The 19,805-nt window shown below is 36.4% G+C and overlaps 4 protein-coding genes across 4 annotated transcripts; all 4 read right to left on the reverse strand.

The window, feature by feature from the left end:
- Positions 1-435: 435 nt before the first annotated feature.
- Positions 436-1,338, reverse strand: LOC131049823 (ethylene-responsive transcription factor ERF016). The gene has a single exon (XM_057983907.2). It carries the CDS (start codon positions 1,216-1,218, stop codon positions 643-645), a length of 576 nt encoding a protein of 191 aa, XP_057839890.2. The 5' UTR covers positions 1,219-1,338; the 3' UTR covers positions 436-642.
- Positions 1,339-11,098: 9,760 nt separating this feature from the next.
- Positions 11,099-11,868, reverse strand: LOC131049833 (ethylene-responsive transcription factor ERF018-like). Its single transcript, XM_057983917.1, has one exon. It carries the CDS (start codon positions 11,717-11,719, stop codon positions 11,099-11,101), a length of 621 nt encoding a protein of 206 aa, XP_057839900.1. The 5' UTR covers positions 11,720-11,868.
- A 2,446-nt stretch (positions 11,869-14,314) lies between these two features.
- Positions 14,315-14,938, reverse strand: LOC131049832 (uncharacterized). The gene has a single exon (XM_057983915.2). It carries the CDS (start codon positions 14,936-14,938, stop codon positions 14,315-14,317), a length of 624 nt encoding a protein of 207 aa, XP_057839898.2.
- A 114-nt stretch (positions 14,939-15,052) lies between these two features.
- LOC131049831 (uncharacterized) lies at positions 15,053-15,622 on the reverse strand. Its single transcript, XM_057983914.2, has one exon. The coding sequence runs from the start codon at positions 15,620-15,622 to the stop codon at positions 15,053-15,055; it is 570 nt and encodes a 189-aa protein (XP_057839897.2).
- Positions 15,623-19,805: the final 4,183 nt, after the last annotated feature.

Raw genomic sequence — 19,805 nt, forward strand, 5'->3', positions numbered from 1 at the left:
TTGAAAACTGAATTATATAAATATATATTACAAATGTGGATTATTTGAAATGATTCCTCTAATTTGAAACCCTCATTAAGAAACCGATAAGGTACTTGATTGAAAAAAATTATGGTCAATGCACTTAAATTAATTTACAAAAGTTAGGGTATTTGATAAAATAGTTTTATGAGGATTTAATTTTGTGTAATGTTTCTTTCCATTTCTTTCAAAAAATTGTTAAAAAATACTTACATTAAAATTCTATCGATGACTACTTCTTGTGTTGAGGATGCATACACATAAATATGATACGAAATGATGGGTACTTTTAAAAATCTTTCAAATTGGTCTCTCATTTGTAAAAGGAGTGAGTGGATAAGATTTGTTGTTTCTTTTCATTGGGATTGATACTGCATCATAGAGTGTAAGAGATACTAAGACATTTAGTGAAAATATGCTCAATGTCCAATCTTTAACAACCTTATTTGAATATTCCCACTAAACTTTACAACAGTCGTAAAACGTTTTAAAGCAGCTTTGATATTTTTGAAGAATAAAATGATTGTAATGTATTAAAAAAATAAAGAATTTTGGTGTTGCAGAGCGCCGTAAAAACTTGGCGCTCTTCAACAGATATCTTGCGACAACAATCTTCGAATTTCAGTATGTCTTCCATATGCCGCAAAGAAAAACTCCAGGGGATTCTTCCTCAAGCGGAAGAAAATCAATATCCTCAATTATAGGTAAATCTTCAAAATTTAGGCTAGGGTATCTGTCCATATCCTCAAGAAGCGAATCAAACAGCAGCATCCATTCCTCCTGCTCCAAATTCTGGACACTGCCCGTAGAACATTCCGATTCGGGAGTCGAAACTACAGAGTACTCATCCGGCGGCTGCCGGAATTCTGGGGGCTGCCGGAATTCTTCTTTGGCGAACTTGGCGGCAACAGCTTGAATCTGTGCCGGAGAAAGCGAGGAAGCCGACGGAATTTCAGGCAGAGATTGAGGGAAATTAAATTTGGCATTCGATCCTCTGAGGCAGTAAACTGCACAGTCGTAAGCGCGAGCAGCCTGTTCAGCTGTATCGTAAGACCCTAACCAAATTTTGGCTCGGGATTTGGGCATTCTCACTTCCGAAACCCATTTCCCCCATTTTCTCTTGCGCACTCCCTTCAAATCTTGCTGTTCTTTCTGTAAAATGTTTTGGGGTTTCTGCTTTTGGGAAGTTTTAACCATGTTTAAAAAGTACACGACACCAAATTTGTGGATTCTGAGGAATTAGGCAGAAAGTTGTTCTGTGCAAATTGGATATTAATGTGAAGATGTAAGAAGTAGGAGTATTGTTGATGTCAGAGGGAAGTAGCTCCTGTGGTATATATACAGAATCTTTCTTGCGGGAACCCCGTGTAGAATCTGTGTCTTACTGTTCAATAAATTAACGAGGTCAAACTTAAGGTAAAGGACAGATAAAAAGAAAAGGGTTGACATTGTATTTGATGCGGCGAAAATGTAGAGGCCACGTGTGGTATAGAGAGGCATACGTGGATAACATTGCCAGCTCACTCGAGGTTGTAGTCAAAGGGGGCTAAGGCAGGTCTCATTTTAAATCACTCCCTCGCTCAAGTCCTTTTCAATAAGAATTCTAGAAGGAAGAAAGAAAGATTGTTTTATAGTTTACAATTGGGTCTATTTATTGTTTATTGGATTATGTTCACACCAGCTCTAGAATTTGACAGCCACACCTACCTATTTATGAAAATTTTATTACGATTTGACCATTTCAATAGCTTTCATTTGACGTTTTAAAAGAAATATTAATTGTCAAAAAAATATTTAATAAACTAAGTTTCTAAATTCATATAAAAAAATAGATATTATTCTAAAAAATCATATCAAGATATTTTTAAAAATTAGAAACAATTATATCATATCTTTTCCAAATATTCTAAATTAATTTATATTTTTAAAATATATATTAATATTATAAATTAAAATTTTATGTTGTATTTACCTATAATATTTTTTTACAATTTATAATAATTTAAAGTGTTATATTTATGGTTTTATATATCATGTCAATTCATACAGTCTAATAAATTTTTAAGTTGTCCTACACATCTAAAACTAAAACTGGAAAAACAAATGCATAGACCATCAAATTCCAAGCCTAATCCAAACCATCCCAAATGATAATTATTTGAGCTTCTTTTCAGAATTCTCAACAGCCTTCTTTCCATGGTAAAATTAAATTGGTCAATTTTTGTCTTTACTTTCTTTGTGATGACTTTTTGACAATTTTGAATATTTCACATTGATGAATTTTGTCTATTTGTTATAGCCAAATATGTGGACAAACCTCCTCACGGACTTGAAATTCGACATGCTATATTTTTATAAAATTGTAAATATGTCACTTTAAGTTATTAATAAACTATAAAAAAATTATTATAGGTAAATACAATATAATATTTTAATTTATACTATTAATATATATTATAAACATATATAAAAATAAATAAAATGATAAAAGACTAAAAAATGGTGAGTGCGAGCGAAAAACGCAGGAATGTGCCAATGGCGACAAGGAAGCGGATACCGAGGGATCCAAGATCGACAGAAAACTACAAACCATAGATGTTACAGATGAGATTGAAGAGGATTTAGAGTTTTTAAAAGACCTCGCAATAACATGCAGATTCATCAGCCCAAGGGTTGAGAGGGAAAAAAATCTGTAAGTAGATTCTTCCCGCGCGGATTCTTTATTGTTATTTTCGCATCTAAAGAAGAAAGATTGAAAATACTGGAAGGTGGAATCCGGTATATGGATTCAACTCCGTTGTATATCCAAAGGTGGCATATAAACTTCAATCCCCTGATTATGGAACCATATGAGAAACCCGTTTGGATCTGACTAAACAATCTGCCTATGGAATATTGGACGAAGGAAGTGCTTTACAAAATTGGAAGATCGTTGGGAACCCTAATTGAAATCGATACTGAAATAGCTAAGGGGGACTCTTACCTATACGTTAGGCTTCAATTAGCAACAGTTAGAGCTATTTTGCCAGAAGTTAGACTACTAGCCCATGCAAAGGAGTGGATTCAAACAATTGAAATAGAGGAGGAGAAGTTTTATTATCTAAATTGCGGATTGCAAAATCACTCAACTAAACAATGCAAGAAACCTTCACGGGCTATGAAGGTGTGGAGACCTAAAAAAATTTGAAAATAACCAAAGGGAGTCAACTGAGGCCACCCAGAAACAAAGCAAGGTACCCTCCAACATAGAAGCAAATGTGATCAATAACAATAATGCAAATTCTCAACTTGTTTTGGATTTGGGGGAAGTCATTTAATTAGGAACGATGAGGGAACAAATTCACATGTAATCAAGGATAATTGCACATCATCTATTGCCAAATAAGAAATCAACCAGGTGCTAGAGGAGATATGGGAATCAGAGGAGGATGAAGGAGATGATGAAATTGACATCATTGAGACCAGATGTATTGGGCAATCTACACCAGTTGAAGTGTTGTACGACAAAGGAAATAAAGGTAGAAAGACAAACATACAAAAGAGAGAGGAGGAGGCTGCCAAAAAAGGATTGATGAGTGTGGCTGAATTTCTTAAAAGGAAAAGTACCAAGGGATCTCAAGACTCCCTTGGGAAGCAATGAGGATACTTAGTTGGAATGTCAGGGGTCTAGTAGCCCCTAACAAATGTTGGATGGTGAAATGCCATTTGGTAAAAGTAAATTGTGACATAGTTATGTTGCAAGAGACGAAAAGTGGTTTAACTGAAGGAGAAAACTTTATCAAGTATTGCATGAATTGGACTGGCTCTTTTCAAGCTGTGGAAGGGCTATTGGGGGGTTTGGGAATCTTATGGAACCCAAACACTGTTAATATTGTTGATATTGGCAAAAACAAATATTGGATTTTAGGACATGTTCAGAGAAAACTATCATCTACCTATTTCTCACTATGGAATATCTATGGTCCCGCACAGTCATTGGAGAAAGGTAAACTATGTGAGGAGCTAAGCGAACATATTACACTAAATGGATTCAATGACTACATTATCGGTGGGGATTTCAACCTTATCTTGGACCTATCAGAAAATAAGGGAGGCACAAACATAATTAACAAAGACATGGTGGGCTTTAGGGATTTTGTTCAAGGGATTGAGGCTATGGATTGCATTCCGTCAAAGGGATGGTTCACTTGGACGAACAGGAGGTTGGGCTTCACTAATATAGCTGAACGTTTGGGTAGATTTTTTTTTGGAATAGGATGGATAATGGAGGGTATACCAATCATTGTGAAGACTCTTTCATATAGCTTATTAGATCACTTCCTCATTATGTTGGAGATTGACTTTGAAACCTACTGGGGTGGAGGATATTTTAAATTCTAGAACATGTGGTGGAGAGATAGATCACTCAAGGAAACCATTGAAGGAAGGTGGATGGAATGTTTGCATATCAAAGGTATGCCTAGTTTTTGTTTCATTGGAAAACTAAATTACATCAAAAATAAACTAAAAGTGTGGAATAAAGAGATTCAAAAATATATTTGAAGAAAAAGAAAGAGTGGGAGGGGAATTAGAAGAACTAAACACGAAAATTATAGATAAAGGGATGAACAATGAGGATTATATGAATGAGAAGAATTTGAAGGAAAGTCTTGCAAAAATGCTTGCCAAGGAGGAAGTTTACTGGAGGGACAAGGCTAGGGAGGTGTGGATTAAAGAAGGATATAAAAACACAAAATACTTCCATTCCTCCATTAAAGCAAGGAAGACCTTTAATCAAATAAATAAAATTTCCTTGGAGGATGGGCGTGGGTTGCGAATAGAAATAACATTGGCCATGCAACAATTGACTACTTTTTTGGCATTCTAAATGATGTGGACAATAATTCTGTAGGGGAGTGCGAGGAAATTCTGGAGCCAATACCCTGTCTTGTTATAGCAGAAGATAACTTAATGCTGATGGCCCCTTTTACTGAAGATGAAGTCAGGGTGGCATTGTTTGATCTGGACCCGGACAAAGCCTCTTGGGCCAGATGGTTTTCTAGCTCGTTTCTATCAAAACTGTTGGGAGTTTATTAAGAAAGATATATGGAAGGTGATGCAGGATGTTCAAACGAAGGGGAAATTTGTGAGGGAGTTAAATAACACAACTTTGGTTATTATTCCAAAGAAGGCGGATGCTAAATGCTTGGGAGAATACATACCAATTGCGCTTTATAACACTATTTACAAAATAATAACCAAAGCCTTTACTAACATACTTAAGCTTCTTCTACCAAATCTCATCTTAGAAGAACAAAATGGCTTCACACCTAGCTGGGAGATTACTGACAGCATCATACTCACAGCTAAATCCCTATACACTCGATCATTACAAAAAGGAAGAAAGCAATGGTGATCAAGTTAGACATATCAAAAGCATATGAAAAAGTTCATTGGAATTTCCTTGATAAGGTGTTGGGGAAGTTTGGATTTTATATGAATTGGAGACATGTGATTGGGTTTTTTCTAGGCTCTACTCACTTTTCAGTGGTTGTTAACGAAGAACTGTTTGGTTTCTTCAAGAGTAAAAAGGGCTTGAGGCAAGGGGACCCTATCTTCCCAACACTCTTTGTAGTGATGGCAGAAGCTCTGAGCAAATTCATACATAAGAATAGGGAGTTAAACTCTTGGAAGGGACTGTTAATCCATGAGGACTTGACTCCAATCACCAACTCCCAATTTGTTGATGACACAACTTTATTTGGAGAAGCTAGATTACGGGAAGATGGGGTTATAAAAGACACACTGAAGATGTATTCTAGTGTAGCAGGACAAAAGATTAATGCTGAGAAAATAGAGGTTTTCCTTTTCAACACGAAGAAAGCATTATAGACTAAAATCTTGCAAAAATTTGGATGGAAATTAGGCTTGCTCCCATCTAAATATCTTGGGGTTCCCATATTCACGGGTGTCTCCTGGGCAGAGCTGTGGCAAAAACTCATCACCAAGTGCAGAACGAAAACGGAAGCATGGAAAAATAAGTGGCTTGCACTCCCAAGTAGGATTCAACTAATCAAATTAGTTCTATCTGTCATGCCAATATATCCAATGCCATGTTTCAAACTATCAGCCAAAGAAATCAAAGCATTGGAAAACTTCCTGAAAAAAAAAATTTGGAAAGGGTAAAGGAGATAAAGAAGATCACATTTCTGAATTGGGAAATTGCGTACAAATCAAAGGAATGTGGGGGGGGAGGATTGAGAAAGATGGAATTACAGAACTTGGTTCTAGGGGAAGCTGATATGGAAGATGCATAGATGCCCGAATAAATTACGATGTTGTGTTATGCAGAAGAAGTACCTAGATAATGAGGGCCCTTTGAGGATCTTGACAGTGAACACCAATAGGAACGATTCAACGGTATGAAAGTTCATAAAAGAATGTAAACATTTAATCACCAATCATTTATCGTGGAAAATTGGTAATGGACAAAAAGCTAGATTTTGGCACGATTCTTGGAATGGATATGAGAGCATCAAAGGTATATTTGCAAATCAAGATTAGATAGATGAAGTGGAGGGTATCTACGGAGAACATGTGCCTAATTATGTAGAGGAGAATCCACCGGTTAGTGAATCTATATATGGAAATAAATTAGAGTTGGAGGTATGACTGGGGAAATTCAGAGGAGAATATCTGAAATCCTGAAACAAAGAAGGATTACACCTAATAGGGAGGAAGATGAAATCATTTGGTGTGCAGCTTGCTCGGGGGAATATAAGGTTAAGCTGGGTTACCAACTTCAAACAATAGATCAAGAAAGATGTGAATGGTCCGCAAGATTATGCTAGGATAAACTTGTGGCTCCTCATGGGGGGGATTTTTTATGGACAACCATGCATGGCATAATACTTACAGGAGAAAGGTTGAAAACATATGGGATGAATGGACCTACAAGATGTGTCTTATGCAAGGTAGATGAAGAAACCACTAGGCACCTACTTTATGACTGCTTGTATGCAAGAGAGTGTTGGAACTGGATTCATGCAAGCCTTGAATGACACACAACATTTGATGAGGATTTTAAGAGTTATATAACAAGGTGGCCATTATCAAACAAAAAATCACTATGGACAATTATTCCTTTTGTTGTGGTGTGGCAAATTTGGAAGGAGTGTGATAGAAGGATTTTCGAGGATAAGGAATTGAGCATGACAAATGTTATTGAGAAGATAAAAGGGATGATATCAGAACTTTCCAGCACCAAGGCATATGAGAGGAAAATTAAATGCATCACAAGCTGAGATAAAGAAGTGCAGGTGAAATGGTGTTCATTAATACCCCCCAATGTTATCATCAATCCAAAACAAAAATAAAAGGAAGAATGTCAGATGGATAGCTTCAGAGTTAGGGTACTTTAAGTTTCATTTGTATGGCGTTGCTAAGGGGAATCTAGGTGAGGCAGGATATGGATGCATAATTAGGGACTGCATGGGCGAGATGTTAACTGGTATTTCGGTGTATCTTGGAACTTTGAGTAATAACGTAGCAGAGTTTATGGCACTTGAGAGAGGTCTAAGATATTGTGTAGAAAATTGAATTTACCTTCTGGAAATTGAAGGAGACTCATAGATAGCAGTCAACCCAGTCAAGAATGGTAATACACAGAATTAGAAATTGAGATGTTTGGAATTCGTATTGGAACTATTGAAACAAATCCTGGAATTCAAAATGATTCATATCTTTCGGGAAGCTAATGTGGGAGCGAATTACTTGGCAAATGTGGGTTTTATGTCAAAATGTGAAAAAGAAGATATCATTCACAATGTATAGGGAGAAGATTTCATCAGGATTGTGTGGAATGATAAGGAATGTACGAATTAGAGCAACATAATTGGTGTAGGCTAAACAAGGTGGAATTGCTCTTAGTCGGTTGTATGGACTGATGGGAAAAATGTGAAAGGTCGACCACACAAATCTCCCCATACCAATCTCGATAAATGAAATGTGGCATGAAAAGCTCCAAATAGTAGAAAATATAAACGACAAGTACAAAGCTCATGCATCAGGGAAGATAAAGCATAGATAATGAATCTGCAAGCAAGATTGTAGTGGACATGAAACTAACTAAAAGAGACAAATTTGGTCTTATCTTTCTTAGATTGCAACTCAAAGTTATGATGAGGTTTTCATTATAAAGGGAGATATTGGTGAAGAATGGATGCATGTGAGTGTTGATATCTCAGTTGCAGAAATGGTGCATCACTTTGGTTTAAGTTGCATGTCTAGAGGTGAAACCTCTCAAGTGTAGTGCAGGAGGCTATTTCACAGTGAAGAGAGAGTCTTTGATGCTGTGTGGAGACTGGTGTCCTCCATTCTTGGCAGAGGCCATCATTGGTGTGATGGGTTCATTTATGAGGATTTAATTTGCCCAATGGTCGACGTTCTCGACTCTGAGGAGTCATGTATCCAAAGGATCGATGGTTTTATCCGTACTGTGGATGGGCAAGCCATAGCCAACACAATATTGGATTTAGAGTCGAACAAGTGGGCAAGTATTTTTTTAATGTATTCAACACCGCCAACAATATATCCTCTAAATTTGAAGATGACTCTGATTATGAGAATGAGGAGAATGATCAGGAAAAGGCATAGAAGGAAAGGAAGAAAACCTTCTTTGAGGACGCCTGGGAGGTATATCGGATTGGGGTCATTAGTAGAAATTTGGCCCCCTTCCAAAGATTGTTGCATTCGGATGATTGCTAGCTCTCAACGGCTTTAGCTGTGAAAGTGGTGGAAACTAGAGAATTGTTGGCTATCATTCTCCAATCAATAGTTTGTCTCATAGGGTTTCTTTCTGTTATGCAGTAGAATAGAATGCAAGAAATGGTGTATGTATTTCATGATGTAAGGGAGTTAACCCCCTTTGGTTCGCACTTATATATATATATATATATATATAAATTTAGAATATTTTCAAAAGATAGGATACAATTGTTTCTTAGAGTAGTTTCTATTTTCTTAAAAGAATTCCAAAACTTAGTTTATTAAATATTATTTGATAGTTAGTATTTTTTTTTCAATATCAAATGGAAGGTATTGAATGACCAAATCTTCATAAAAATTTCATATGATAGGCATGGGTGATTGTCAAATTCCAAGTCTACGTCCACATATCAGATAGCTAATACAAATTTGTCGACAAACCTCCATCAAAAAAATATGTTAGCTTTTCTGACTTTTCAAATATGGATCCATTAGTGTTGTATCTCAATAATTTAATATGGTTTAGAGTTGATGGCAAGTCGAAAGTCTTTTTGGTCGATTGTAAATTTATCTACCTTGTCATTGGTTGTTATTATTCTCAAGGTAATATAAACAAGAATAAGTGTTGATATTTAAACCTATGTCAATATGAGAATTTTGCAAACATGGGACATGGTTTGTAAAACAAACTTCAAGATTTTAGAAGTTAGCTTCCCATAAGTTTTTCAATAAATTCCTTCAAATCTTATTGTGGAAAAAAAATAAAAAACTAAAGAAAACTAGTCTAACACTACTTTGCGTGAATAGTTAATAAACTATTTGTTGAATAAAATTTGTTGTTCATTAATTACATAATTTACACATCATACCTAAATGAAAATGCTAACTTAACATACATTGAACAAGTAAAAGGCTATTGAAAAAAAGAAGAAGAGAGACAAATTATCAAAATTTCTTGCATTATGATCTAAGAATGCATAATCATATACATAGAATAAATTTGAAGCTATGAAAGCTATTGCAACTAATAAATAATTTGAGAAAATAAAAGTCAAATAAAGCTCTAATAACATAAGTAATTAACATGATTAATCATGTTACATTCAATCTCTAAAGGTGAGTTCAAAGATCTTATTTATACAAATATAAGCCCAAGAAAGGTTGGGGCTACTATGTTAGAAAAAAAGAAACATCTACTATCATGCATATATAACTCTCACATAGATATTGCCTAAGTAATTTTGAGGTCGTGATCTCTTGAATATTAATTTATGATTGATGAAGACCATGTTGGAAACTTAGCATGAGATGCCTTCAATTATCCCAATGATTTTGAATTCCTCATATGGGTACTTCACAAAATGATGAGATTTTTTTTTGGACCAACAATGTGCTCCTATCTTGAAATAGAATTGATTGACATACATTAGATAAAGATAAAGGCCCCTTGTGAAAGATCAAATGGTGCAAGAGACTACCAATAAATCCACCCTTCACATCTACCCTACCAATGGTGCAATGTTTTTATGTTGTCAATCTAATCATTTTCAAAATAAGAAAAGTCCTACTACGTGTCTCTCAAGTACATCATTCTTATTTCTTTCATTAGTTTATAAGTTATTTTGGTAACAAGAAAGGGGACTCACAAACATGTCAGGCCAAATTGACTTAATCAATGGCATAATGAAAAAGGACTATCAGAATAGCATTTTCTTCAGAATGCATGGGGCTACCTAGTTATTGTACTAACTTGTTTTATATATTGTATGAGAAATAGGGCACACCAAAGCACTTATGTGCATTCAAGAGTCAATAGTACAATGATACAAAGTTTTCAAGTTAATAAGTTTTCTATCATGCTCAAATTGTTTATCCTAAAGAAGATCAAGCAACTTTGAAGTATTTGAGGCATCTCCTTTATGATATAGAATTATAGTGGAGGGACCCACTAGTGAAACTATGTTTGCATATTGGCCAATGTCACAATAAATTTATATTATCAAAGATGAACAACTTTATATTATCAAAGATGAACAACTGAAATGTTCAAGCTTTGTTTATCTTTCCTCTCATTTGAGGAATATGTTTCCAATTCTAAAATTTGGTTAGGAGGAATATTTGTCAAATAACAACTTAATAACTTAAATTTATTATTTTATTTTTGGCAACCTATTGGTTGCATTATCTTTGTAATTTTTGCTTGGTTTTAATATTTTTAAAAAAAAAAAATTGGATAAAAGTACGTTAATAGAGTTTTGAATGACATTTTAGATCATATTACATAATCCCTCATTAAGATAAGAAACAAATTGAGTTAGAAAAATTGCAAGATTTAGCAAACTCTTAAATATAGGTGTGGAGTAAAAAAAGAGGAAGGATAAGTTAGGGAGGCTGACAAGTAGAGAGGAGAGAAAGCAAAACAAGGAAAACAAAGAAGAGAAATAAAACAATTTAAACAATAAATCAAATCCTCTAATGAAAGAAAGTTCTCTAAATTTGAAGGCAGTCCGCTCTCAACATCTTCAAGAAGTGAATCCAACAATTTCCAATTTTGTTCCTCTAAACTTTCTTCGCTGTCTACACACGACCGCGATTCCGAACCAGAAACTGTAGTGTTATAGTCCAGCGGCTGCCGGAATTCTTCCACGGCAAACTTGGCTGCAACAGATTGAATCTCAGCGGGAGATAGCGAAGAGGCCGACGGAATTTCCGGCAAAGAGTCGGGGAAATTGAACTTGGCATTCGATCCTCTGAGGCAATAAACTGCAGAGTCGTAAGCGCGAGCGGCCTGCTGAGGAGTGTCGTAAGACCCTAGCCAAATTCTAGCTCGGGAATTGGGCATTCTCACTTCGGAAACCCATTTCCCCCATTTTCTCATTCGCACTCCCTTGAAATTTGGTTGCGTTTTCTCTGTGCTGTTTTGGGGTTTCTGCTTTGGTAAGGATTTAACCATTTTCGGTAGCGGGAAAGGCAGGTAATCGAACTCGGGGGAAGCTTGTAAAAGGAAATGGGGTAGTCAATAGTTGTTAAGATTCGAACTTGTGACGAGTACAGGTGAGATTTGTCCGAATGAATGAGGATGCCAAATGGGGTATATATAGGCAAATCTCATCTGTTGGTACTTGCGTACCGTGAGCACGGTATATGGAAAACTTATGCGCGTTGAAAACGACGAAAATCTAAGCGTTGCCAGCTACTAGTCACACGTCACTATATTTACTAGTCAAAGAGTAGAGAGACCATAGAAAAACGTGCAGTAGACTTAAAATAGTCTCATCAAAATCTGTACAGGTTTGGAAGACTATTAAGTTTTAAGATATGTTTTTAAAATTAATAGAAACTACGTTTTTTAATACAAATTTTTTCTTTGCACGGTTTTAAATGCGTGCAACGGAAAGCCGATAGGACGGGTGTGTGCAGCAGAGGAAGTCAAAATGCACAATAGTTTGTAACAATTGACAGAAGGACGAAAGCGAACATGAATGGCATGCCTGGTAAAAGGAAGATATATAAAGTCAATTGAGTTCAAACATAGAATAAGATAACTCAATATAGAAGAAATTAGCATTGGTGTTGCATTCATGCAATGTGATGTGTACAACCACCAACGGTGAAATTGCAAAAGTTTTTTAGTTGTTCACAATAAATGATAGATATTGTCCAAATCAATTCTATTTTTCGAGGATCGCGAGAAAAGGAAAATGTGAAGCATGTTAATCCGTGCATAAGATTGTTGGTAACCTGAAAGATGAGAGAAAATTTGTAATTAGTAGAAAGGTCAACAAATATGGAAATGCAGTGAAAGAGAACATGAAGCATAGGATTATAGAAATATATGATTATGCAGTAATGTCAAAAAAATATGACTGGATATAATTGTAGTTTGAAAATGCCTGCATTGTACATTAATCAATGGTCACTAAGATTTTGTGTTGAGTGTCTGATTATTTAAATTTTTTTTAATGCAAAGAAGCCAAACTGTAATGATGTAAGAGGTAAGTAGAAGAACACCAAAAGGTGGTTGCAGGGTTGTACCTGAACGATGCAGTGCCGAGGAAGTGGAGGAAGAGGCTGCAATGTATAATCTTGCACTGGTATAGCTTGAGTGAGAAGAAGACATTTGTAATGATACCTAAAAGAAATAAAATCAATTCCTTAAAAATTCTATAGCAGTTTTAGAAATGTAAAATAAGATACCTTGAGGAAAACCATAGAGACATAGACAAGAAAGAGGAAGCATGAACACTATAAAAACCTAAACATACCTGAGAATCTGTAGGAGTGGGTGTGATAGTTTGTCTGCATGGCTGTGTTGTATTTGTGGCGGTGCAGTGATTCTTCAGAAACAATGAGAAGAGCAAAAATCTGGAGGAACACTTTTAGTGCTGGAAAATTTGATGTCTCAGCTGGTTATGAGTGCTTTTTGTTGGTAAACTATGGTAGCCTTTGTTAGAAGATGGTGATTTTTTAAAATAAAAGATAGAGTACAGTTCATTTAATTTTGAAAGGCATTGAATAACAAATTTGGGGAAGGAGACATTACTTTGGATGGGTGACAGTTTGTTGGTAAATGAAACTGCATAGTAAAAGCCAAATGCAAAAAGGTTAAGTCTAGTGTATGTTATGATGTTCTAGATGAAGCTGCAATGTGGAAATGATAACTAGTAGTTAGTAATTAGATGGAATGCTATTGGCAAGTAGATAGTATATGTGTTTAGAGGCATGCTTGTTTGGAAAAAAAGGAAAGTCAAGATGTTAAATTGTGAGTATGAATCACCTGGCTGAAGCAAGCAGAATTTGGTGGAGGTCATATTGTTTGCATGATGGGTAAAGTTTGGTTGGTGGGATGGTTGCTTTTGTAATCTGCAATAGATGTAAGAAAGAGACGAGAAGTTAGTTAAGTGGAAATGCAATCAATATGGGAGATACTATGATTATGTATTGATTTTGTTAAATATCAATGATGTGTGAGGAGGTAGAGAAAGGTATTCAAAGAGAACTGCGAGAAGAGAAACTGCATTTTAATTTTTTGTTGTGTCTGTAACGTGTATGGCTTTTCAGAATCTGGAAAGAGCGTAGAAGAATTAAAAGATAGACAGAGTTAGGGGTGGTGCAAGAGGAAATCTGGTAAATAAATTACATTTTAGTTATTTAGATCATGAAAGTTTGGAGAACTTACATTGGAGGTGCAGCATGGGTAGTTGTGGAACAACATTGGAGAATGTAGAATGGTATGTGATGAATGTGAAGCACCTGATGGGAAAACAATTTACTTTGCGGCAATAAAGAATTGAAATGTATTTATGTGGAAGGTAACCTGCACAGGGAAGGGAGTTTCAAAAATACAGAATCTGTTAGTATGTGAAACGAAATTTCAATTTAAACAACATAGTAAAAAATGGGAAGACTATAAAGTGGGAATTGCAATACATTAGTTTTGGAATATCTTTACCTGTGCAATAGAAGTGGAGAAGATAAATTGGTTGTTGTTGCATATTAACCATCTGTTTGGTGAAGGTGTGAAGGTGAAAGCATGGCTGAAAGCATTTCATAGTTGTAGATTGGAATCCAGTGATGCAGTTGTGATGGCTGAGAGTTGCTGCAAGCGAGTCTCTTCCTTCTTTCTTATAATGGTAAAAGCACTTTTCTGCATTTTTGCATACCTTTCAAATGAGAAAGCTGGGTGAATGCGTATTCCATCAATTGATTTGACCCTTGAGATAGTTGTAAATGTCAGGCCTTGCTTTTCAGTGCTGCCTATGTCTATTGTAGCTTTATCTAATGTTAGGCGTTGAGATTTGTGAATAGTTATCGCCCAAGCAGTTGTCAATGGAATTTGTGTACGCGTACCTTGGGCAATAGGAGCAATGGGTATGTCATTTGGATGTAATGGATTCCATGGAGGGCCTTTGTAATTCTGAAAGCGGACAACAACAAAGTTTGGCAAGTCTGGTGGTTTGGTATTCAGTTCATAGATAATGTTTTTAACAAGGCCAATGGATCCATTCACAAGGCCGACTTCAATCCATAAGTTAGCTAGCAACATTACTTGCTGATTTTCACATAACAGTAGCTCCAATGGCAACTGGTCATTGTTATCATATTCACTGTTAGTTTGCTGTGCAATATGTGCAATACTGAGAGCAATGGGCAAATTCAATGCCTTCAACATTTTTTTGTTGTGCAACATTGTTGAGCTATTTGTTGCAAATAAATGGATTGATGAGTTCAATTCATTTTGCTGCAAAAGGGTGAAATTTATATTTGTTTGGTTCATCGGCATTTGCTAGTCATGCTTGTTAGGCTGGGCATCTCTAATGTTTTGGAGCATGCTTCTGAATTGTTGCTGTTTAATAGAGGAACCTTGTTGGCGGAAAATTGTATGCAATGTGACAACTGTTGTAAATGATCGCCACAAGTTGAGAGCTGTAGAGTGCGAAGCGTAAGCTGGTTTGTCCATCACAGGCGAAAGCTGCCCAAGGTCACCCACAAGGATTATGGAGAGTCCACCAAAGGGTTCATGTTGTTTATCAGGGAATGCTTGGCGGAGGTGGCTATCAATCTTCAATAGCAATTTAGGACCTAAAAAGCTCATTTCATCTATTAGAAGATATTTAACATGCCTAAAACGTTCTTGGAAGGTGAATAATACTTGCCCTATCAAAGGATGCATTTCTTTTATAGGAATCCGGAGACCAGCATGAATAGTTGTTCCTTGAATATTGTAAGCAGCAACACCTGTAGGTGCAAGGACAAATAATGTGTTTGTTGTATTGGTTCCAAATATATTCAACTTTTGTCTGATGCTATCTATCAAGAATGATTTGCATTTTCCTGTTGTTCCTTGAATAATCATTCGGAGAGGTTGGGCTGTAGTTTTTTGAGAGTGGTGATGTAGAATTATGTGGAGTGCAAGGTTTTGCTCAGATGAGAGATTGGTTTTGGTGGGGATGGTGGGCAAGGGTTGGTTCAAAGGAGGTTGAAATTGTAATTTTGTCGTAGATATGAACTGGACAGTAGTAGACTGTAATTGTTGATTTGGAATATCGGTGGGCCAGGAGTAGCTCAAATAATAGTCACATCACCCTAACATTTGTAGTTCATCTGTGTGACATTTATTTGTTGGGCCCATCTGAGATAGGAATTCCCATTCAAATAGGTTTGATTGTTCTTCATGTTGAGATTCATTAGTGTCACTATCATCTGTATCTTGAAGTGCAGGAGCCTGTAGAATGTTGCAACCACTTAACCGAACATAGCCAGCAAAACTAAAGAGTTTCCAATTTTGTATAATTTGATCTTTGGAAGTGCCTATATCTGTTGGTATGTCACGGAATGGTTTGTAGAGCAAGAGTTCAGACCAACAAAAAATCTCAAACTCATCACTATCTTCAATGGGGGGGGCAGTGAAGTTTGGATATATATTTACTATTGCTTTTTTTTGGTGGAGCAGCCATTTTGTTTTTTTTCACTGCGGCATGTATGAGAATTCCTGGGTGGATTGCAAGAGAGTTGTTGTATTCAATTGAGAAGGGTGTTGCATGTAAGCATGGATATAGCTTGTTGATAAGTCTGTTTCATGATCTGATTTTGTGATACGATGTAGTGCCTTTCTACTAACATTAAGAGATACAAATTGTCGGCTACAAGCAATGAGTGGCAATTTCTGCAACAAATGTCAAGTCTCGTGTGCACTGATATCACGGTCTGCTATTATCCCCATCATAAATTTTTGGTCTGTTGACAAGACAGTATCTTCAAAAGTAGTTGCATTCACAATAGTTTTTAGCATTTCAGTATAAGATTCTGATCTTTTTTCAGATTTTGAAGCGTACTTTGAAATGTATTGTAAGACTGCTTTTCTTGAAGTAACAGGCTGGCAATCAATGTTAGCCTGCCATATTGGAAGCATGAAAGGGTTATGAATATTCAAGCGGTCATCATTCCTTGCAGGTGTATAACATGGTTTATTGTCAGTATCAATTGTCAACATAGATGTTTTCTATTCAGGCCATGGAGCCTTGTAACGAATTCCAATAAATTGCCTTTTTTCCTGAGACATGTATTTTGTGTGCATTTTGTGTGTCTCTCCAAAGTATTTACCAGTGCTTCATAATCGATTGTTGGGGACATTGAGAATATCTTTGCTATATCAGCCAAGCATGGATCATTTATTGCAGCGTAGGAAACTGTATTATTTCGGTCAGCTTTGGAACAAGAGTTCCAAGCAGAAACGTATGTGTCAAAGAATCTTTTAGCCATATGGACTTCATTGTCATTTTGCCAATCAATGATGTCCATGTTTGGTGCACCAGGGAGCCATAGGAATCCATGAATATGCGCTGAGCCACAATGTTGCCATTCATATCTATACCAGAGGTCTTTTGCTTTGAATAATTTCTTCGCGAAATATTGTAAACCTGTTGTGTAAGTACAAGGTTGTTATGTGTGGATTGCGAATTACATTTTCTACTAGTTGTTTTCTTGTGGAATCTATTTGTTGGGCTTTATCTTCATTGAATATGGTATGCAAGTCAGGCCATTTAGTATCTGTTGAGCTCAATGTGAAAAAGAGGGTTGGGGTACCCAATTGGGAGATCATAGTTGTGAGCTCCTTTCTAGATTTATTCCAATATGCTCTAGTGCCTCTAGGAGTTGCGCCAAAGCGGAGCAGCTATTTGGGCAAGTGGTCATCAGGTGTGCTCTGCAAACGTTCACGCAATGCCTGCAAATTGTTTGGGAAGGCCTCTTCTATATTAGTTCTAATAAAGACAGCTGCAGATTGCTATGAACAATGGTGCATAATGAGATTATAAATGAAATACCGGAACCTGACATGCTGACCAAACCTTTGGTCGTAGTATCTAATTAAGTGTAGTGCATACTCGTGCAAATGAACATGTTTGGGATGTGCCTGGAGTGGGAGGGCAACACCAGTTGGAAAGAGCGTTGGAAATGCCATAGGCAACAAACCTTCAGTGTTATATTCATTTATTGGGGAGGAGCTTATTTGAGGCCAAGGCAATAAATTCTTTTCAGTAGTGTGTAGCTGCAATGTGTCTTTAATGGCTTCCAACTCACGAATTGTACCAGGCATAGTTGGGATGAAGGATGATGAATTTTCTGTGGCAAATGGATCTGTAGCATCGGAATAATATGTTGTTGGAGGAACAACTATCTCAATTTCAATGTCTTGCAACATATTCAACATAGCTGAAACATATGTTGTAACATCAGGTAGCAAGTTGAAAGCATCAAAATCAACGATAACATCATTGTAGTATTGGTCATGTTGGATTTTAAATGTCAATGCATCCATAACATAGAATTTATGGACATAACAATCATACTTATTGCCTTGTATATTGGTTCTTTAGATTATGAGGACTTCCAAATCCTACAACTTGCGGGGCAATTTTTTTGCAATTTGAGAGATGTCTTGAGGGAAACTGATCGTGTGCCCAAAGTATTTGTATTGGCCGCCTCTTGCGTGAGTGACTTGCAAAACAGGAGATATGCGAGCAATAAGCATCTCCTCTACTTGGGTAAGCTTCTTTAAGACAAGGGGTTGTTCACCTGGGTCTAAGTTATTTGCTGAAGAGAAACGAGGAATGCCTCTTTCAGAGAAGCATCTGGAGCAGATAATTGTTGGGTGAGATCTTCGGACAACCATGCCAATATATCTTTCTTTACAAATGCTACACGTTTGAAGTGTTGACAATGAATCAATGCGAGCACGGAAGGTCTTTAATGCTTCAATGTATTGTGCAGAAGAGAAACAATTTATTGTAGATTGTTGTGGATTTGTATTCTGCAATATTGTATAGTGGTAGATAGAGTGGCTTTCTTGTGATGGAGTTGTCTTATTGCTTTTTGCGGAATGCAAGGAAGTTTGTTGGAGTGTGGCTGAAGCAGCAGCAGGCATGACATTGTGTATATGAATATTTTCATTTGGTAGAACTTTTGGTGGTGTGTTTATTGTATTCGTTGCAAATGAGGCTTGAAAAGGGTTGAGATTTTGACAGTTGAGGTGGGCCAGCCGACGCCTTTTCGAAATATCTTCCTTGTGTTTTGAGTAGTAACGATGATTTTGTTGACTTCTTTTAGCTTTCTTTAGATTGAATTCTTCTTCAGCAGGCTGCATATTTATTGCATATATTTTGAATGGCTAGAGTATGTTAGATTTTTAATGGCGATTTAAGAATGAGAATATTAGAACTGTACATATACAGATAAAGCAGTAGATAGTATGGAAGGAAGGTATATTTGTATGTACGTACAGGCATTTGTATGTGTATGAAATGTTGCAGGCATGGAAATGGATATGCAGTTCTATGGCATATTGTAACAATAGCTATGTGTACATTTGTCAAGCAGTAAATATGGTGGTGGTAGGTTTTGTAACATATCAGTGGAGCTGGGGTGAATGAAAAAGTGCCTATTTTGATCATGCATCACGAAGAAGGGGAAACAACAGGTCTATTGAACATAGCATGAGATGCGTAGTGCCTAATATGTGTGCGCCTAAACAAGGTGCAAGCGGTAGAACCCCAATTCCCTGCCAATGGTTCTCCACCCTCCACCACCGTTTGAAGGAAATGTTTGCTTGCATACACACCAAAATATATACATATAGAGATACACACACACACACCCACACACACACACACACACACACACACACACACACACATATATACAAACATATATATGCATGTACATTTGAATGTATAAATGAGTGTATGTATGTATCTTTGATTTACAATTGTATTGTATAGAAGGGAGCTAGGAATGCGAGCGAATCGCACAATGTTGAAGAATCACATTTGGCGGTGTGTGTTTTTTGTGTATGCATGTGTGTGTGTGTTTTGTTTTGTGTTCTTAAATAGGCTCCGGACGGTAGAACCCCAATTCCCTACCAATGGTTCTCCACCCTCCACCGCCGACCGGAGCATAAGTTGGATTCCATACAAAGACATATATACATACAGACATACAAGCATATTCAGATATATATAAATATATATCTGTGTATGTAT

The sequence above is a fragment of the Cryptomeria japonica genome, chromosome 2 (assembly GCF_030272615.1).
Source record: "Cryptomeria japonica chromosome 2, Sugi_1.0, whole genome shotgun sequence".
Classification (NCBI taxonomy): Eukaryota; Viridiplantae; Streptophyta; class Pinopsida; order Cupressales; family Cupressaceae; genus Cryptomeria; species Cryptomeria japonica.